This window comes from Lichenostomus cassidix, chromosome 14, assembly GCF_008360975.1.
Source record: "Lichenostomus cassidix isolate B80296 chromosome 14, HeHo_3.0, whole genome shotgun sequence".
Lineage (NCBI taxonomy): Eukaryota > Metazoa > Chordata > Aves > Passeriformes > Meliphagidae > Lichenostomus > Lichenostomus cassidix.
The window spans coordinates 6,681,503-6,702,626 of record NC_139495.1 but is presented as its reverse complement, the minus strand read 5'-3'; the positions used below and the strand labels follow the sequence as shown (position 1 = coordinate 6,702,626).

General features: G+C 43.8%; 2 protein-coding genes across 3 annotated transcripts in view; one reads left to right on the top strand and one right to left on the bottom strand.

Moving 5' to 3' along the window:
- Positions 1-2,109: 2,109 nt before the first annotated feature.
- On the top strand, positions 2,110-13,741 carry BRI3 (brain protein I3). The gene is made up of 3 exons (XM_085074647.1): positions 2,110-2,494; positions 3,939-4,053; positions 13,353-13,741. Exons 1-3 carry the CDS (start codon positions 2,326-2,328, stop codon positions 13,483-13,485), a joined length of 417 nt encoding a protein of 138 aa, XP_084930773.1. The 5' UTR covers positions 2,110-2,325; the 3' UTR covers positions 13,486-13,741.
- A 1,301-nt stretch (positions 13,742-15,042) lies between these two features.
- BAIAP2L1 (BAR/IMD domain containing adaptor protein 2 like 1) overlaps positions 15,043-21,124 on the bottom strand; it is a 32,541-nt gene continuing 26,459 nt past the window's right edge. Inside the window, exons 7-14 of one of the 2 annotated variants that reach the window (XM_085074642.1) lie at positions 20,937-21,089; positions 20,311-20,478; positions 19,402-19,558; positions 18,143-18,350; positions 17,760-17,837; positions 17,208-17,373; positions 16,183-16,223; positions 15,043-15,646 (exon numbers count right to left, since the gene is read on the bottom strand). In XM_085074642.1, the coding sequence (XP_084930768.1) occupies positions 15,571-15,646; positions 16,183-16,223; positions 17,208-17,373; positions 17,760-17,837; positions 18,143-18,350; positions 19,402-19,558; positions 20,311-20,478; positions 20,937-21,089 (1,047 nt within the window). In that variant the 3' untranslated portion in view covers positions 15,043-15,570. The remainder of the gene's footprint in view (positions 15,647-16,182; positions 16,224-17,207; positions 17,374-17,759; positions 17,838-18,142; positions 18,351-19,401; positions 19,559-20,310; positions 20,479-20,936; positions 21,090-21,124) is intronic. The other variant, XM_085074643.1, reaches the window with a different exon arrangement.

Sequence of the window (21,124 nt, the reverse complement as noted above, 5' to 3'; positions counted from 1 at the left end):
AATTTATGGAGCATTTCCTGGGATTTTTTGATGGTTTGGATTTTGAACCACAGACCTGTAGTCTTACAGGACAGCAGTGTAAATGGCTAGATATGCAAGGGGTTTGCACAAACAAGTAACTTACAATCAGTACAGTATTTCCATGCTTATTTTAAGGAGGAGTTTTCATGTGCAAGCAAATGAGTGCTCTCCATAACACTGGCAGCATGAGCCTTCTGTGTGGTTGGTGGCTGTGCTACAGCTGAACTTTGATGTAAATTTTAGGATTGAATTGATGCCTTATGAAAATTCTCTGCTCTGGGTGTCCAGTGCTGAGCCCTGCTTTGTTCAGCACTGGTGTTGCAACAGAGCTCCCATTCCGTAAGGAGCTAACGGGAAAGCTTTTGCAAAGCCAGCTGAATATAAACGGATTTACACTGGGTTGATGGGAACCTTTCTTCCAGTCTGTGGCCTGTGAGGGCTGCATCCTGGGTCTTCCCTGAGTGGGGGCCTGAAGCCTTGCAAAAGGGAAAGAAAACATCCAAATATCCTTCCTCACTTCTGTCCTTCAGTCCTGTGGTTACTGTGTGACTCAGGAAGAAGGAGTTTTCTCCAGTGAACCAAAGCATGGTCAAGAAATCTTCAATCCTATTTTTTGCAGCTGTTGTCCTAATGCAGTTGGAAGGGGGTTGTACAGACAGGTTTCCTACTGTCAGCTTTTCCACGCTTTCCCAAACTTCACTTCTTTAAAAGGGGGATTTTTCCTTGTCACTTGACATTCATTTAAAGGAACTATCTTTCCCTTAATGAGGAAGTGTTGCATTGCATTTGTGTTTTAAGATTTTTCTTTCAAAAACCTCCTGTAATATTTATACTGCTACAGTTAGAGAGCCCTCAGAGTCTGTGCCCCTTCCAGGTAGGTCACCTGCAAACCAGAGCAAGGAGATAGAAAGCAGGAGGGCAGGGACCCCATTCATCATCCTGTGATGCTTGGATTTGGAGTGGTGTGATCTGTGTCCCTATCTGTTTCAAGAATTTGTTTCATTTTGAGGCAAAATGTTTAATGACTTCTGGTTTTTATGGGTTTTTTCCCCCTTTTCCTCTGAAATGGGGCTAACCCTTTCCTGCTGCACAGGACCTATCCTGGGAGGGAGTCACAGTGTTTGCCATGGTGATAAGGGCTGTGCTGGGACCTGTAGCTAAGGACAAACCAGGGATTTCCAAACCAAAAGGTTTTGTGAGTCAGACAGCTCAAGGGATAAAGGCGTGGAGGGAAGAGGTGAGAGTTTCAGCTGGAGTAAAAGACATTTAAGACCTTTATAGGATCTGTCCTGGGCTGTGCAGTCACCGAGAACGTGGGCTTCAGAAGCAGCTGAGTCTGGTGAAAGTGTTGTTGAACTCGTTCCTTTAGTTTGCCGTACAGGAGACAGCAGCATCCCCTTTGCTTTCCTTCCTGTAGTGTTTATTTCTTAACTTCACTGTTTCTTTGAACCATGAGGGTTTTCTCCTGCTTCTCCCTCAAATTTTTTTCAAAAACATCCCTCTTTTTGCAGCATTCCACCTCTGTGCCACCACCCCGAGAGCCTTTCCCGTTAACACTCAAGTGCAGCTCTTCCCAATGGGGATGTGAGTTTTCAGCAGTCACTGCGAGTACCCAGCCCCATGCTCCCCCTGCCCAGCACAAAATTCTGCATTGCACAGAATGGCTCAGGCTGGAAGGAACCACGGCGGCTCCTCCGAGCCAACCCCCCTGCTCCAGCAGGCTCATCTCAGAGCACAGGGCACAGGATCGCGGTTCGGGGGGAGAGCACGGCAAGGAGCACGATGCTAAACAGGGGCTGAGCGAGCGTGTTGAAAATCCACCAGCGGCCCAATGAAAGACCAGCGGGGCGGGTGCGGTGGCTCGGGGCAGCGCCGAGGACCACGCCGTCCCACTGCCGGCTGCTCTCGGTGCCCGAGCGGGAGGAAGCCGGTACACCCGGCGAGGGCAGCGCGTTGTCATGCGGGGCTGTCGCTGTCGGTGCGGCGCCGCGCGGTCCCGGCGGGGCGCGGCCCCTTTAAGGCGGCGGGTTCCCTGCGCCGCCGGGCGGGGAGCCGTCGCGCGCCGCTCGGGGAGCGGCGTCACGTGGGGCGCGGCGGCCTCGTGACCGGCCGCGAGCGCAGCACCGGGGCCGCCGCTCCGCGCGCCGCTCGGGGAGGGGCAGCTCCCCCGCCCCCCCCAGCCCCTCGCGCCCCTCCGCCCCCAGCTCGGCGCCCCCGGGCGGGGCGGGGCGGGCGGCGCTCACCGGGCCGGGCCGGGCGCCGCTTCCTGGTGGGCCCCGCGGGACGAGCCAGCGCCGGCCCAGCATGGACAGCAAGCCGCTGCTGCAGGAGCGGCCCCCCGCCTACAGCCCCGCCGCGCCGGGCGCGCCGGGCTACGACTACGGCCACGGCAACTACGGCGCCATCCCCGCCCCTCAGCCCGGCTTCCAGCCGCCCCCGCCCTACTCCTACCCGGGCACCGCAGCCGCCCCAGGTGGGTCGCGGGCGGCGCCGACTCGGGGGGCTGCGGGCTCGGGGGTTCCCGGTGTGCGGGGCGATCCCCCGCCGGCCCGTCGCTGGGGCGGGGGGCGGCTGTGAGCTCCCGCTGGCCCCGGGGCCGGCCGGGGCTGCCCGGCAGGAGCGGGAACTGCCGGCCTGTCCCGGGTGCGGCTCCCCCGGCACGGGGAGGCGCTGGGGGTGCCGCGGCTCCCCGCTGGAAGGCAGCGCGGTGGGGCGGCTGCGCGGGGATCCAGCTCTGCCGGAGCGCCATCTCCCTTTCCCCTCCTTCCCTCGGAGCCCCGGAGGTGTTTGTGTTGTGCTCTCCCCAAAATCCCGGCTGGGTTTGCGGGCATTCCTCACACGCGCGGGTTTTTTGCCTCGGAACAATGGCAGAGCTGTGCTTGCACTAAAACAGACCCCAGAGTTGTTCTTTGCCTGCACTTCGCTGTACTCTGGTTAATGTTTGTTTTTTCTGAAACGCTTCAGTGGTCTGAGGGAGACTTAGGCAGGTGAGTAGATGCAGTACTTTCGTTAACTGAATTAATATCTGCCGAAGAACCAAGCAGGCTCTCAGGAGAGAGGAATGCTTCAAAAGTTACAAAAGTTATACAGCAGACGCAGACCTCTTTCAGTTGAACCTTGAGGCTATAGATTGATTTTCCTGCTGATAACTTGAAGCTTGTTTTCCTGCAATAGCGGTATTAGTGGTTATTTTCAGTTTGAATAGTGAGCTTGCCAGACTTCAGAGATGGATAGCTTGATAGAAGAAAATCTGTGAACTTGGGAAATAAGCTCAAAGTGGATTGATTATACCTTGGCAAACTGTGCCTTGATTACACTGCATACATCTAACCAGCCCTTTCAAAAGCTTTTTTAAAAAAATATAAAGTTTTAATGTTAATAAAACAGTTAAAGGCTTCTATCTACAGCTGCTAAAATTACTCATTCTCTAGTTAACAACATGGACTTTCTGAAAGTTGGGGTTTTTTTTCTGTGCTGTGCAGATTTTTTCTACTTGCATCCTGTCACTCCTGACTCCCTTTCCAGTTCGAAACAGTATATGGAATTTAGGCCTGAAACTAGGGGAAGATTTATTCTATTTCAAGTCATTTGCTGGAGTGGGACATTCTTGATACATAACATCCAGAAGTGAAAGCTATGGTCATTGTTTAAACAGTTTTTCCCAGGTGCTCAACCGCATTGAAACAAAATCTTGAAGTTAATTATTAGCTCAGTGTCCTTTTGGGATGGTTAAATTGATACGTGGCTTTGCAATTATGTGTGCCAGGTGTTCCAGGTCTAATTTTGATAAAGCTTAAAGTGCTTAATCAAGACTACGTTCCTGATTGTTGTTTTCTGTGTTTTTGTTGTTGTACTTTAAAATGATCATTGTTCTTTGTGCCTTACGTGTGGTGATTGAGGTTTTTTTCTTCTTTTAGGGTATGCTGTTCCTCCGCCGACATCACAGCCAAACTATTCGAGCACGTACACCATTATTCAACAGCCTGCCACCACCACTTCTGTAGTAGTAGTTGGTGGCTGTCCTGCCTGCAGGTAAAATGGCTCTTGAGGAATCAAACTCAGCCTTTGTGTTTTGTTTTTTAAAACAGGGGTATCCATATGGTTCCTTGGTTTTCAGTGGTTTCTCTCTGTGTGTGTATTACAATTAACTGAAAAGGCACTAAGATCCAGGAGTGGAATGCTTTGGTTTGTGTAGCATGAGCTTGTCCTGATGGGCTTGTGACACCTGCTGTAAATAATACAGGAGACTTTAAACATGAACCTGTCCTTTAAGATGGAGGAAGATCTGTAAATGATACTTTTAATGAAAAGACACTTCAGTAACAGATGTAAAGGGTCAGTTCTTGGGGGAGAGGATGACAGGAAGTCCTTTCTGATGTGTTTATGCCTGGTGATGGTGAGTAGCATGACTTTATTGTGAAACTTCTTGTAATCTCTGACCAGTCACTTCTGGTTTTCTGACAGTTCTGTGGAAAAACTTCTGCTGTTGTGGTGTGTGTGTTCCCATTCCCAATCCAAACTGTGCAAAACCAGGGAGGGTGACTGTCAGTATTGGCTGGAAACATTGGTAACTTAAGGCTTTAAAATATCTCTAAAAGTCCTGTAACTGCAGAAGAACAGGGAGATTGATAGACCAGACCAAAAATGTCAGTCTGCCACAGTAGTGAAAACCAGAAAAAGTGGTCAGCTGTTTAGAGTTGCAGCAAGAGAACAACTTCCCTCTTGGAGATCACAGCCATGAAAAAGGAAGAAGGCAGTGAGTTTCCTCACGAGTGCTGTAAGTCAGCTGTTGTCCCTTTCACTTCTCAGTTCTTCTCTTCCCAGGATTTTAGGCCATGGCTGAGGGCAGAGGCATTGCTGCTGGTGCACTTCAGGCACTGCTCTGCCTGGCCAGCTCTGACTGAAATGCAGGCTCATTGCCCTCTGTTAAAGTGTACAGGAGTTACCCTTGGGCTATCTTGCAAGAGGGCACTTGGTACTCTGCAGGGCTGAGCCTTTCCTCCCCTTTCAGAACGTGTAGGAATCAGACTTGCCTGAGTAGCTGAAGCAATACCAGTTTGCAGTGTGATGAATGTGACAGAGTTGGTGTTTGTCTGAGAGTCAGTAGCTGCCTTCAAAGGTGGATTCAAATAAGTATCCTGTGGTGTTATGTAAAAACAGCAGCCTGTTGAAATGCCACTAGTTAAGGCTGACAAACCTGTACCAGCTAGAGCTATTGATCTAGAAGGTGTGTATTTTAAACAGTGGGGGAAAGCAAGTGCTGAGCTGTTCAGAGGCTGTGGTAGGTCCTGCCACCTGAGTGATTACATCAACATGCTGATGCTGTAGCTCAGCCAGAAGACAGGGCAGGTGTTGTGCACTGCTTGGAGAAAGGCAGGCAGTGTGCTTATACAAAGTGTCCAGGCAGGAGGGAAGAATCTCAGATTGCTGTTTTTTTGAGTAGTCATGGAGTTGACAGTCTGTTACTTCAGGAGAGAGGATAGGGAGGCTAGGTGAAAAGCATAATATTGGAAATACTCATGGGAGCCTGAAAGATCAGGTTCACATTGTGGAAGGGTGCACTGGCTGCTTCTCTGAGAGAAAGAACTCAATCATCTTCGACTTCTCAAGACCTTAAACACAGTTCTAGTTTACTTCCATGTCCTGGAAACCTATTTCATGAAGAATGCAATGTGCAGCTACGCCCTGAACAGAAAAGTTGTTGAAGGGGCATTGAAAAATATCAGAAGCTATTAGTGGTACATAAAAAAAAATTGGTTTTAAACCACCAGGTCAGTTTTCCTGTTTCTTTTCTGATTTGATGGTGTGCATGATTGTTAGAGAAGTCCATCTGCTTTAGATCACCAGGGCAAAAAAAACCATTTCCAACTTAAGATATATGGTGTTGAGGAGAAATGCACAGAAATTGGTCTGTAATTTGAATTGGTGTCTATTTTATTGCAGTCATGAGTGATCTTGGGGTTAATAAGCTGACTTGAATACCGTCCATATTTAGGCTTTTTTATGGTATTTAGTCATAAAAAGTACAAAGTATCTCCACAAGTAGCCTGTCTGAAGTTGATAATATGCCTGTGGTGAGTGGTAATTGCATTCCTGCCCTTCTTCCTCTGAAGAACTGCTGCTGTCTGAGGGATGACTCTCCTGTTTTGCAAGCTGTACCTCTTAGAGCTATTCCTTACATCATGCTCATTCATCACTGGTCAGTGTTGCTTTCTAGTTACAGACTTCAGCTTTAATGTGTATTCCATCCTTCCTTGCACTTTCAGAATGTCCTGGGTGGTTGTAGTCCTATTGTCTCAGTGTGTGTTCTTCTCCCAACTGATGTACAGAGAATTAAACTGAGTTGCACAATCTTGTCAGCTTTATGGCTTCTAGTTGACATTTAAGGTTTGGCCAAGTCCTGCTTTTGAAGTGTTTTATGTTCCCAAGTACACATTGAGTCATTACAGGCACTGACTTTAGAGATCCTGCTGTGAAATTATCTTTTTAGCTCGGAGAATGCAGCCTGGCTGCTTTGTTTGTGGTCACTTTCATTTTCTATTTCTCCATCTTTTGTTGTTGGGTAGAACTAACTGCTCAGGAATGTTTGCTTTCCTGTTATTTATCAGAAGAAAGTTCCTTTTAAAAATTGTAAAAGCATTCTCTTGACCTCATTTCAAAAACCAGTTCCTTCAAAATCTGGGAGAGAGTCTGTGATGGGGCCTGTTGGGTTTTTATTTTCCCATTCAATAGCATTCAGTTACTTGGGAGAAAGAGTAAGGGAAAGGACCTCACACTGGTGCAGCTTTCACTTCTGACTACAGAGCATCTGCTGGACAAACATTGTAATGAGTCTCAAATTATGCCAACACTGAGGCTTCTTTCAGAGCTGGAAGATGAGACAAGTTTGATTAAAACTATTTATTCTGAGATCTCTTACAGCATTCTTCCTGCCACTGGTGTAGTTTTGGTTTGTTGTTATGGTGGGTTTTTTTAATTTATTGGATTTTTTTTTGACCAGACAAAGTTGTAAGTTATCAGGTTTTGGTTAAAATTTTGTTGTCTTCAATTATGTGCATGTCTCCTGAGGGAATAGACTCTAGAAAAATTACACTTAGGTGAACAGGTCCTTCCCAATTTCAGTCTTCTGCTCTTCCATTATTTCAGTCACAAATGCTGTGTGGGCTTTGATAAAAGGCAGCTCAGGATACAGGTTTCCTATAGTTATTCACAGCTATATTTAAACTTCATGTAAATATTCCTAATGTAATTTCATTATATGTGTTAGTTAAATATGCAAGGAATTAAAAAAAGGAAACAACAAAATGCCTGTGTAGAGAGCATGTCTGACAGTGTGAGTAAACCTGAGAATTTTTGGTTTCCAGCAGCAGGCTGGAGATCCTTTGGAACCTTGTGAGTGAAGCAAACTTGGCAGTACCTTTTTGAGAGTGCTGTGGAGAGGATTGGGAAGGAGAAAGCCTTGATCAGCAGACTCGGGCAGATGCCATGAGTGCCATTTGGAATTCCTGACTGGGAGAGCTGTGACTGTTCCCAGCCTAACAGCAGCTGCTGAGCAGGAAGTTGCTCCCTGAGCCCCACAGAGAGGAGGGATAAGTCTGTAGCAAGGTCCCAAATGAGCACAGCATAGCTCTGGCTGCTTCTGAGGAGTTTTGTTCCACTGGTCTGACCTGATTTGCGGACAATAATCAAAACACATTAATCTCACAAAGTCTCATTTCTTAGAAAAAGAAGGCACAGCAGGAATGTATTCCCTAATGGGACTGTATAAAAATGATAATCTGGTCCCTAATGCCCAGTCTGTCACTGGCCCTGAATTATAACAATTTTTTATTAGAATCACCATTTGTCTTGAAGAATACTTGTCTGAATTGTGATAATTAGGATTTCATTGCAGCAATGAGTTATTCTGGGAGAGAGGAGGGAGCTGTCCTTGTTTTTTGGTCGCCACAGTGGTACTGATCTGGCTGTGTGCAGACAAGGGAGGAAAAACCCCACCAGGCTCAGTGTGGTTCATCCTGGTGGATGTCTACCCCACAGAGAGCTCTAACTGCTGTGCTTAGCCTCGTTGGCCAGGCTGGGCTGTTGGTGTGAAGCCTTGAGCTCATCTCCTGACTAGAACTGGAATAAAGCAGTGGTGCTCCTGCAGTAGGGAAAGCTGCTGGTTTGGAGGCATTTCAAGAAAGACAACAGCTACACAGGCTGTTCCCGCTGCCAGAATTCTTCTGCTTCTGCAGCCAGGCCTCTGTATAGGAAATGAAGCCTAAAGCATAAGGAAATTCAGATAAGTCTGTAAATACTGTCATGCCTCTTACTTGAAAGTGACTTTTAAGGATAATTGCATTTACATATATGTACAGCTTGTGCTGAGGGAGAGCAAGCCAGTGCCTACACAGAGATTTGGGCTTCTTTTTGTGAATGTGGATCAACAACCATTCAAATGCCATCAGGCTGAGGCTGAAGGAGCTGATACTTCTCTTTGTAGAAATTAAAACTGTAAACATCCAGTGCTCACTCAGTAGTTCCACATATAATTGTCAGTTCTTTTTCTTCTGCAGCTTGCAGGTGAGATTTTAAGATTCTTAACATAGCTACTGCTGTTGCATTAGCCAAGAGATGATAAAGAAAAGCTGTCTGGTTTTGTTAGTATGTTCAAAATTAAAGATTTAATGTGTAGTTGCCAAAGTCCATGATTGTCCCTGGTCTGATGTTTCAATTCAAATCTAAACTTTGAAACTCAACCAACCTCAGTGGCAGGAGATGGGATCTGATTTGAAAATTCCATGTGGTTGGTCAGTAATCTGTGTAGAGCATAGCAGTTTTCTCAAGTGCAGTTTCTTTTCATGTCTTGCAGAGCTTGTATCACAGCCAGCCTGTCTCTGATTACCTGGGGTGACCCTTTGAATGTATTTGTAAGGTCTAAAAAATGCTGATAAGCTGACATTTAAATAGTGGGATGTAGTGATAAGTCTGAAAATGCACGTGTTAAATCATACCAATGCTGTGTTCACAGATCTCATTATCAACCCTCTGATCCTGAGCATTTGACTTAAGATCTTAATGTTTTAAGAGTTACTTTGAAAAAGGGAGTTGTCTGAAAAATAATTTGGTTTTAAATAGTTGTCAGTGGGAATAATTGACCTTAGTGTATGGAGTTGGCAGCTGCAGTTATAGCTTAAATCCAAGATGCTGCTTGCAGTATAAATAAACATTTCCACTTTATTTTTAGAGTGGGAGTGGTGCAGTTATAATCAGCTTTTATGTGGTTTATGCTGTAGAAGAAAATTTATGTTTGGTTACGTTAGTGAATCTGCAGTTAGAATGTGGAATCTCTAATTACTCCGCATCTCAGGTAAGATATAGAAGCAAAAAATATTCATAGTCTCCCTTATAAAAAGATTTTTTTTTCTCTTTTTAAATTTAGTAACTGGCTAAGCAGTGGTTGGGTAAGTGTTCATCTAAAATTAGGTGGTGACATAAATCAACAGAAGGCAAGAAGTGTTTGTGTGGCTAATGCTGTAATCACACTGTTAGACGTGTTAGGAGCTCTGAATCAACAGGTATGGTGTGGAGGTCATGCAGGCACAGCTCTGCTGAGTGTCCCTTGGAGCTGCCTTGCTGTGCTGCTGGGCTGGGCTGTCCCTGTTCTCCAGTGCTGACCCAGCACTGCTCCCTGTGCCTTGCTTTGTCCCTCCCTGGGCCTTTTCCCTGAGTCTGGTGTTGAATATGGATGGCAGTTTTAAAATTTTTATTTTTAGTGGAACTTGGCATTTTGCACTACCGCAAAACACTTCTGAATAACTCTGTTTAGGGGGAAAGGAGTTTAAAACAAATTCTGTTAGAAGTGTCAAGGACATGTGCTGACCAATAGACTTGGGCCCTGCAAGCTGATTAAAAGGGTTGATTGGAATGGGTTGGGCTGTGCTCATCACTGTTGGGTCTGCAGCTCCTCAGGGCTGACCAGAAGTACCCTGATTGTTCCCTCTAATGTTTGATTAGGGTGTTTATTCTTTAAGGTCACATCAATAGACTGCTTATACTCTTAACTAAGCACACTTGTCACAAATCTAGGTTTCAGGGCAGGAACTGAATATGGAATTATTAAGAGACAAAGAGAAGGTTTCAGAACAGTAATGAAGTAGGAGTTGGATGCCTTCAGGAGGGAAATAGTGTGTGTGAAAGGAAAAGAAGGCATTAGTGTAACAGCAGAGCAGGGCAGCAAGTACAACAGCTGTAGTGTGCTGTGTGCTGCACCTGGTGTGCATTTTCCAAACTAATGTTATTTGTGATGTCATTGAAATGCCAGGAAAAGGGGCTTTGCCTGTCTTGGGTGGATCTGTGGTGTGAAAGCTGAGTCTTGAATTACGCAGAAACCCCTGGAGTGTGCCTGAGCCTCTCCATACACATAGTGTGTTACTGGGCTAACCTGTGGATGCAGGAGAGGCCTCACCTCCTGAGCTTGTGCTGCTGCTTTCTGGTTGCTCTGAGGGTGCTCAGCGTTTCATGCATTTCCCAAGTGCAAATTGCCAAACTCAGCTGCTTCTTCCAGACCTGACAGTTCTGGCTGAACACTGCAGTGTCCTTTTTGCCCCTGTATCTGTAACTGATCTGGTCCCAGCAGTCCTGAATTGCTTTGCATTCCATCCCTGGTAGCAGAGTGTTCCCTGGAGATGGCACTTCCAGTAGCACATCTTTTCCCTGGAGAATGAAAGCAATGCCATGAGAACCTTGTCTGCTGACTTTATCCTGTAATTGCAGTCTAATTTTGAGGGTCACTTGCAATGTAATTTTACAGTTTTACTGTTCTGATAGGCCCTTGATAAAGAGGTTGCATAGCACAGGAATTTGGGTGAAGCTTTCCTGTGAGACTTAAGCCATGCTCCTTAACCCCCATCATACACAGTGATGTGCTCAGGCAGAACAGTTAGTGGGAAATCTCAGGGAGGGTTAATGTGAACCTCTTCAGCTGTGCTTTACAGGTCAGCCTAATGAAAGCATCTTGCTTGGGTTACTGTTTTCTGAACTTGACCTAGCAAGTGGATCCTGATGTTCCTGGCACAGGCTAATTGTATAACAGCTGTTTTGGGATTAGGAGTTGAGAGTTGGGTAGCAAGGGTGAGTTGATGGGAGCTATATCTTTTTTTCATATTTTTCTTTCCTTCTGACTCTTAGTAATCCATACTTTTAATTTTTTTTAATGAGGACCAAAGCTGCATACAGTAGTCTGGATGAAGCCATTAATCATCCCTGTTATGTGAGAAAAGTTTACATGCCTCTATGATGTTTGCCTTTGTTCTGATGGTGACAGTGACTGCTGTTCTGTTCATCATTTTTTCAGTAACTCCTTCGTATTTCTTTCCCCAGCAGTACTGTCCCCTCTGCCTGGTTTAACCATTGGTATTTCACTTTGGGGAATGCTCTGTGCTGAGAGGGGCAGGGAAGCAGGCATGCTCCAGCAGGCTGATGGAAATCCTGGGCTAAAGTTCTTTGTAGCAGCACACCAGGCACAGACTAAGAAGAAATAATAACCAAGCTGTGCAAATCCAGCGCCTGTGTTTATCAGTGCTGTTTGCTGAGGTGACAGAGGGTGAGTGCTGTGAGTCAGTGACTCACACACCCCGTGAGCCAAGGGTGAGTGGCCTGGGCTCCTCCATGTCAGCTGGCGAGACTCTGCTGCAGAGGTGGAGGTGTGGTGTGTGCCAGGTAGGGACTGTAAGACACCTTTTTCTCCAAGCCTCATGAATGCACTGCTCATCAGGCCAGCAGAGGTGTAAATGCTGGTTAGTGACACACAGAACTCTGTTCATCATCATCACCACAAGAAATGCTTGCAGTATCAGCCAGACAGATACATGGTCAAACCAGACCTATGGAAGAGAGCTCTGGTAACCTGCATCACAGAAACAGTTTTATTTTAGGTCAGTGTTGAAATCTGGATTTGTGATGTGGTGATAGAGGTGAGGGAATAGGAGCTGAAAGGTTCTGTAGAGAGAGGTGAAACTCCTTCCACGCTTGAAGAGGCTCTCCTGAAGTGCTTTGGAGCCCTGGGGAGGGAACAGTAGCACCTACACTACTGAAACTAACTCTACAAAACATGGTCCAGCTCTGGGACAAATGGTCAGATCTGAAGTCCTGAAGAGTGTGAAGAGGAAGATTTCTGCAGAGCTCATCTCTCACTGTTCTAATCTTTCTGGGCACACAGATGTTCAAGAGTAATTTTGCATTGTTGTGGCAAAACAAAGTGCCTGCCCTGAAAGCTGGAGCTCAGGGATTGCCTGACTTGGAGGGAGCAGGGATGATTTTATGCTGAGTTTGTGGGAGTAGCCACAATGTCCAGGACAGGCTGCACAGATCTGAGCTGTGGGACACGTGTGTGCTGAGATTGGAATCCTGTGGTGGTTTGAGCATTAGTCTACATTTTTTAACTTGTCTTAAAAGAGTGTTATCAGAGGATATGAAATGATAAAGCTACTGCTGGGATCAGTGGTACCCTGGCAGTTCCCTTCTACCATACTCAAAATTGACTTCTGTCACAAGAACTCTGCAAACAGAAATAAAGTGCATTAAAATGAGGGAAAGCTGAAGGGGAACATGAACTTGCATAAGCAGCAGAATACCAAGAACACTTGGAAAAGGCTTTGGCTTCTGGTGATGGTTGAGGGGAAGGGGAATGGTTCCCAAGTTTATCCAAGTTGCAATGTTTCAGGCAGTTGCTCTAAGGAAATGGTCTCTTGAGCCTGCGCCTTCCTTCCTTTGCTCTATTTACATGTTCAAGAGCTTGTCCCTGACTGCTTGCAGGGAAACAGCAGCTTGTTGGCCTTGGCACTGTGCTCCCAGCCTGTACTTCAGGGTCACCCAGCTCTGTTTGTGATGACTTTCACTGTACCAGGAGGATACATCTTGTTCGAGTGTTTTGCTAAACTCCAAATCTTGACTATTTAATATAACTGCACAAGTTTCTAAAGTCTGAATTCTCTGCTTTGCTGTCTGTCTTTGTTTTGGGGGATGCTCAGATACAGTGCTTCAGAAAGGAGTCAGGGACTGAAATAGAAGTAGATTTCTGCTGTCAGAGGACTGTGCTGAAACAATATTTCAGGATGGTTGTGGAGTTCGGACTCAGCTGGAGCCAGGTGACACCAGTAATTGGTTCTCCTACAGTTCAAAAGGGACATCAGGTTTTGGAAGTAGAAAAAAACAGGAACAAATGTAGAACCTTATGCTTTATCTTGCTCTATAAAATCATGTGGTTTCTAGTGACTGCCAAAGCATTGAGTGGTGACTTGGGGGCAAACTTGGTGAGTGTCCTTGACTGAGTCTGTTTTCCCTTTTTGCAGGGTTGGCGTGTTGGAGGACACCTTCACCTGTCTTGGTGTTTTGTGTGCCATTGTATTCTTTCCAATTGGGATTCTGTTCTGCCTTGCACTAAGGCAGAGAAGATGCCCTAACTGTGGGGCAGCTTTTGGCTGAGGGGATGAACGTGGACATGCTTACAGAAGCTACAACTGTTAGCGTACTCTTTCTAATGTAAATGTCATGTACAATCATTTTATTTGCTTCAGACCTGTTTTGTAAAGTGTGAAGGAATTTAGTCTCTTGCATGTAATTTAAAATTAATCTTTTATGAGCATGTGCATTGCAAAACATGAAAACCTGACTTGTTTTCCATGTTTAGTGGCACCTGTTGAAAACTAAATAAAACTGCTTTTCCTTTTGCAATCCTCAATTTGTGGCTGGATTATTAAGAACGTTACTGAGATGTCTGATACCATGTAGGCTGAAAGCAGCATAGTAATCCTAGCTACAACAAAGGATAAGTATTTGCCAGAATTCTTACAATGATGATAAACTGTTGTTTAAACCTTTACATGTTTAGGGCATCACATATTTGAGGGAAGTGTTGCAAGTGCTGTATATGCTACCACTATGCCAACAGCTCCTCTCCCCCACTGAAGGCACAAGTAGGAACACACAACCCTGTTTTAATTAGTGAGGGTTTTGCTTCATGCAGGGGCTGGTGTTGGTTCACACACTGCAGAACCTTCTGCCTGCAGCAGGAAGAGGTTGGGGCACTGCCAACCATGCACTGCCCTGAGTAAAGGCTTTTGCATCTTAGATTGTTTAATTCTGACACTGAATTATTGAAAGCTCAGACAGGCTAGGTTGACTTGCCTGTAGTATGCTTTAGATGAGTTACCCCTCTGAAAAGCTGGTGTCTCAGATGGGGATGGTGGATGTTTATGCAGGGCTCTGGTAAAGTGTCCTCAGCCTTGAACTTGAAAGGCAGGGTGAGAGCAGCCAGCACATGCTCATATACTATTTTTTGATATTAAGTAACTGAAAGGCATTTCACATGACTTGAATTCACTGTTTATAGTAGTAGAAGTAGACATCACTAAACGAATGAGCCAGAGATGCTGCAGGAAACATGTGCATGTGTAAAATAGAATTATTTAGAGTAAGGATTAATCACTGGCAGCAGGGACAATGCAGACTTCATAGCAGGTGGGAAACACCCCCTGAGCTGGGCACTGGCAAAGCACCCACTGCTGATGCAGTCAGTTTCTAGCATGCTAGGCTCATTTCTGAGATGAATATTACTGTAGGAAAAGGCTTTTGGACAAGCTGGCTCCACTGGAATTGCCACATCTGAGCCTGAGGTAACAAACTGTTCAGCTCTGCTGTGGCTGAAGTTAAAAGTGCAATTTCACTTAACTCAGCTACTGCACTGTGCCAGAACTCAGGCCTTAGCTCAGCTCTTTAACCAAAAATTTTCAGCTTTAAGCTGTTTTCCTTTTGGGTAGGCTACAGTAATGGAGGAACTTGAAAGGCAGCTTTTTATATTGGCATTTGAGAAAAAATCATGGCACTGCTTTATTTTGACCTTTTATCAGACTGAAGTTTGACAACACTTTTTGAAGACAAAATTATCGTGAAAGGATGTGTTGACAGTATGACATTAGACTGAAAACGAGTTTCTGTTGACACTTGAAATTTGTGTGTGAACATTAAGCAAGGCATTACAAGTTGTCTATTCTTAAGGGATAAATATTTATTTATAACCTAAAGTATCTTTCTTACACAAAATAACATATAATCATTTACACAGGCAATTCTCTATTCTGAAATAAGGCCATTGTTACATTGTTCTGTTTGAACAAAAAAAAAAATCAGTTATCTTCTTTAGTAGGTGGCATATGCAGGCTTATATTCTAGAACTTACCATTGCAGCTTCCAAGTAATGAATGCCAAAAATTCTGTGAGCTATTACTTACACTGATTCACTAGAGTATCCAAGCTATCTCCAGTATTTTTACAACTCCTACTACAAAAAAAGGCATACTGTAAAATCAAGCCCAAGTGCTCAAACACTAGCCCAAAGCAATTACCTCATTAGAAACTATAGGTTTAAAAACCATCAGAGCTCCGTTCCAGTATGTGTCTATTGTACAGTAATTACATTTAAATAAATTTTTAGGGCATGTTGAGATAGTAATTGTCATTGCTGAAAGTGGGTGTTGATAAGGGAGAAGCACACTTGTCAGGCCCATGTGTTCATCGGATAATTGGTGCTGATCTGTCATTTGTTACTGTGGGTCTGAGTTTCACCGTTGCAAAGGGATTTTCTCCACTGAAAAGAAATGCATAAAGTTACTTGAAGGCTTCCTGCAATCCAACCCCAAGGTTATTCATTCAGGTTCTTCATCCAAGCTGTCATCAAACAGTAGGTTATAGTTCTGAGACTAAGGGATTCTGTGCAATTCTTAGTTTAACTTGAATTTTTAAAATGAAGTTATATATGAAGAATCACTTTTCAGTGATCCAAAAATTTGGGAAGTTAATGCACAGTTACAACTGGACTTTTTTAAGCAGCTCCTAGTCTTCAAAGATTTTTGCTTTTAACCCTCAAAGACAGTTAAAGAAAGGTTTAAGTCCTGCTTCCTGTCAAACTACTGGAGAAATACATTTTTCTGAGAAGGGCTTGTGTGTTGTACTGCTCTTGATGCCACTCTTGAGGAAAGTGCAACTAATTTTAGCCATATTGTTCTACCAGTGCCTGGGAGAGGTCACAGAGAAATGAATGATAAAACATCCTTATTTCCCTTATAAATGATAATAAACCAAAACAAAAATCAACACAACCAAATCAGTGTAAAAGTATTTTACCTTAGAAAAGGTGGTTTTATAATACCATTCATGTCAGGTTTCTGTAAAAAAAAAAAAAAAAGATATTTACATGAATTTATAGAAATATGCTACAGGTGATCTCGCTTTCCTGCTAAGGGAAAGAGACCCTGTCATTAGTCTATATGGCCAATTTGGTTGTAATATTTCAAATTTCAATGCTGAACTGTCAGTCTATCCAGGCACACTGTGTTTCAGCACCTCATTCAGCAGATTCTTAACTCGTGCTTGGCTTGTGATTCCAATGAAATTGCTCAAGTACATCAGTTGTAAACAGACCTTAGAATTAGGCCTAATTCTGAATTAGACCTTAGAATTAGGCCCTTAAAATTAAGAAAAATGAACAAATGCCTGAATTAGATCTTACTGAACATCAACCCACTATTTATAGTTGATACTGCTGTGCCTGTTACTGTCTTGTGTAGCACAGCATGAACAGTTTATCTGGCAAGAACCATTCCTCATCTTCCCTTCTTGAGATCCTGAGCTATTTTTCCTGTGTATTCTGAAACAAAAATAAGATGCCTTGAATCATTTCCTGCTTCTGCATAGGAGGCCCAGTGAAAAGACTGTTTTACTTGTATGTAAATCCTGTATGGGTGTACAAGCCAGCCCAGGATAATGGTGGGCTTATTTCCAAAGCCTATGGAGCTGGGGGGTTGGTGACTTGCACGGAAGCAGGATAGACAAGGAAGTTCTGCAAGAACTGGAGGTGATGGATTTGGACTGCTTTCTGTGAGAATTTCATGTTTGACAGATTCCATTGCTGAGCAGTTCTGCTACGCAGAGTAAGTCTCCTGCTACTGTCAGTTCTATCCCTGAACAATTCTTCTCCCTCCCTGTTAGGATGCATGGATTGAAATGCCAAAGCCCCTGCTACTCCTGAAGACAGCTGGGTCCAAGGGCTGAGGTCAAGCACAAGTAGGTAAGATAGGAGATCCCAGGGCTCCTTTGAGAGCTCATCCTAGCAGGGTGGAACATTTGGATTCCCTGCCCAGGGCACTCACCGGGCCTGCCTGCTCGGCTCTGTCGCTGGGAGATTTCACAGCAGCACCTTTGGCTGGCTCCATCCGTCTGTCTGTCTGCAGAGCCCCCAGGTAGTCTGGTGGTGGGAGGACAACTTCCCCTTTCTCCACAAGGTTCACAGAACTAACGCTTCGGACTGGTGCAGGGCTGCAGGACAGAACCCAACAAATACCATTCTCAGATGCTAAAATCCATCTCTCAGACAGAACCCAACAAATACCATTCTCAGATGCTAAAATCCATCCCTCACTTCTCTTTAGCACCAGGAAAGCACAGAAGTGCAAGGGCTGGATGTTAATAATGGAGTGCAGTGACCTGGAGTCAGTGGGACTCTGAGTTAAAGCTGTTCTAAAGCTACTTCTTGGGTCTGTGTGTAACCCTTAAAACACATTAACATAATTAAGGCACTGTGCTACAGGCTATTAGAGTATTTGCTGTATATGTTACTGAACCTCAAAGACCATGAACACAACATTTAAAATTAATGTTAGTAAAGATCTGGGCATTTCTGCAAGTGCCATCCAAAATGTTACCTTGGCACTGGGGCAAAGGCTTTTTCTTCTGCAGATTCATCCAGTGGTCTGGTGTATGATGATGGAAACCATCCTTTTCTGTAATGAGAAAGGTCTTTTATATTATATAAAATTAGAAAGATCTTTCAAAATCCACAACAGTGGATAAAACAGTAGACTCTGCAAACAGATTTAACTTTTGAAGAAACCAATTTCTGATGATGGCAACTTAGTGTGTAAAACTAAGTACATGCAGAGATTTTCCTTAGGGATACACTCCAAGTCCCTAGTCAGTGACAGCCAGTAAAAAAAGTGGAAAACCATTTACTAATGTCTGCTAACAAAATCTGATTAGACACACTTTTATTTCATGTTCAAGGTGGGTAATATATTGATTATCTTACAGTCTGGTTGTGTCATGCTCCCCATAAAGCCATCCATCCTTTTCCTCAGCCACCAGCAGGGTGATGATATCCCCCTGGGCAAAGCTGAGCAGTGTCTTGTTGCTTCCAGCAGTATGTGGAAAGATTGTCTTCACTTTTTGCCTTTTCATTATATTTAGTCCTGTGGCAACAGAAGTTGAACGTGATAAACTGGCATCATCTGAATTCTCTGTCAAAAACAAACAAACAAACAAAACCCAAAGAAAAATTAGATACACAAATCAGACACACCTCTCACTGCTGATTTTTCTTATCACCATGAAGTTCTTAACTGCATGTGCCTTTAGATGCACACACCCAGCATAACAAAGTGGAAGCAACAGGCATAAAAAGTTCTGTGAGTTTTAAATGGCTACTACTTTCCTCTTTTGACATGAAAAATACTAAACAATCACAGCTATAAAAGGCCTTTGAAAATTTTCCATTCAAAAAAAAAAGGAACTGTGTATAAAATCCAGCTTTCACTTTCAAATGTGCCTCAGCACTCAGCTTCAGCATGGAGGAGACTTGCAGGTACTTGTCACTTTCTGGACACCAGACGTTTATCAGAAAAAAAATAAAGGAGGGCTCAAAACTGTATGTTATTTGTCTAGTACAATATATTGTAAATGTGCTTTTTAGGAAGAAATGCTGGAATTGCTATTACACATTGAAGAGTTCTGCACTTCTAATGCTGTGATTTAGGCCTAGTTCTTTTCTATATCAGAGAAAGTAAAAAAATCAATATATTAGACACTTGGGAAGCAAATCTTATTAGGATTTTAAATTTCAGGAAAGAACTACAAGACTGTGTTCATTTTGTCCCATGTGCATTCCTCCCTTACTGCTACATGCCCTTAAAGGAAACCAGAGTGAGACTGTCAGAGGGTTTGTGTTTGTGTGCACTGAACCACTCAGATGTATCCTTGTCAAAATTATGGGATGCCTTCTGCTGATAACATTGGAAGCCACAAGAGCAGTTAAGATGGGTTAATCAGTGACACACAGAAAGTGATTGAAATAGAAACTACCTATCCTGACCTGCATTTTACTGCAAACAATTCTCTTATAACCAACTGTCTCCTGTTAGGTAAATTGTAATAATACTTTGTAAAGACCATTTCCTACTCCTCTATACATCTGAAATTCACATCATTGTAGCAGTGGAGAAGCCCTGAGGTAATTTTGAAGAGTTCAGCATGTCATTCACACTTACCCAGTTTGCAGTGAAGGACACTCACCTGCTGAGTGATTTAGTTTTTCAGAAGGTGCTTTGGGAGCTGGATTGCTTGCAGGATTGTTGAACATATCCACGAGTGGGCTTGTGTATGCCCTGCCCGTGGGAGCTGGGGGCACTTTGGATGCATTTTCTTGCTGAGGATAAAAATCATTTCCAATCTGGAGTCACAAAAGCAACAGTATCACAATACTGAGGAGACAGCAGTAATGTTTTTGCAAGATTAAATTCTAGAGAGTAATGCATAAATATTCCTAAATGATACACATTTAGAGATGTAAAGCTCACATGTTCCTATGGAATTGCTGATAGAGGGTTTGTAAAAGGCTTGGTAACTACTTGGTGGTGGGAAGGTTACAATAGCCTTTTCTCTGCAAATAGCATGATGATCTCCAGATTTTTCTTGTTTAGAAGTTTACTATAATGATTTAGAAATTGAACAACTAATGATGACACAACATACAAACCAGCAGAAATGAGAATTTCAGCTGTATTCCAATAAGCTAATAATCATGAAAGGAAGAAGGAAGGAAAATAGAAAAGAACATTTTGTTTAAGTTTATACTAATCTACTGAGTTTGTGATTACTATTACTTACAGACAAGAATGTAGGAAATGGAATGGAACAAAATGCAAATGGAACAAAAGGAGCCCTGAGGCTGAGCTCTGCAGGAGAAGCCCTGGGCACCCAGCTGAGAACTGAGCCTAGTTTGGATATATGCTTCTCCCTTCTCTGCTCTGTATTTTCTCCACAGCAGAGCTTCGGTTTAATGATTTTGGTTCCATACCCAATCCCAGTATATTCCAGCTGAGATACACTATGGACTCCATCCCAAATGCTAAGGTACAACAAAACCTCATAAAGGCACCCCACACCCACCTAAGAGAGCCACAACCACGAGGAACAACATACCAGGGTATTTCTCTTTACCATCGGCGAAGGCTGTGGCGTTCCCGACACTGGGGTGGAGCCAGGGGTCCTTATTTCATCTATCATCATCCTGACCTTTTCAGGCACTTTGGTGGCATCACTACAGATTTCCTCCCACCCAGGCAGCTTGGATTTTAGGAAGTCAGCACACTGCATCCAAGTTAAAAGATACTTGTCAAAGATAGGCTTTTTCATAAAATTGCACAAACCTACTGGTTAACTTTCGTTATACCAAAATGTTTACACCAGCAAAATGGAAGTATTTTCTAAGATTCTTCTAAGGAATACCTCTTTAAAACAAGTAAGATGTAAAAAAATACTCTCTTTGGCAGGATCAGATACTGGAAGTACCTGATCAGTCCATGTATTTTTTTTCTTAATACACGATTTTTAAAAAGTCACAGTAACCTTCGATTGTTGTTACAATACATTTCATAGAATAGTGTATTGTAAACATTTTCTATGAACTGATCACAACACTTGTCTGGCACTTCAGTGATCCTTAGCTATTTCTGGCAGTGTTGTCTACATGCTGCAGGAAATACTCAACATCTCCTGTGTGACTGCATTTCAGGAGTTTCATTTCTGTTTACACTCACACCACTGACCTGAACATGGTAGAAGTGCATGTGCTGGGTAAAGCTGCAGTGCTTGTCAACCAGAAAACAGAACCTTCTTTTCTCTTCAAGGAGAGCTTCTCTGCAGCCTTCTGCAATAAACCTTTGAATGTCACTTTGTCGAGAGCTCACTGTTTCCAAATACTGAGGGGAAAAGGAAAAAAAGAATCACATAGAGC

Bases quoted from the DNA above. Each gene is read 5' to 3' on its own strand.
- BRI3 (XM_085074647.1), top strand. From the start codon at position 2,326: ATGGACAGCAAGCCGCTGCTGCAGGAGCGGCCCCCCGCCTACAGCCCC. The intron at 2,495-3,938 runs GTGGGTCGCGGG...TTCTTCTTTTAG, and splicing joins GGGCACCGCAGCCGCCCCAG to GGTATGCTGTTCCTCCGCCG. The intron at 4,054-13,352 runs GTAAAATGGCTC...CCCTTTTTGCAG, and splicing joins GGTGGCTGTCCTGCCTGCAG to GGTTGGCGTGTTGGAGGACA.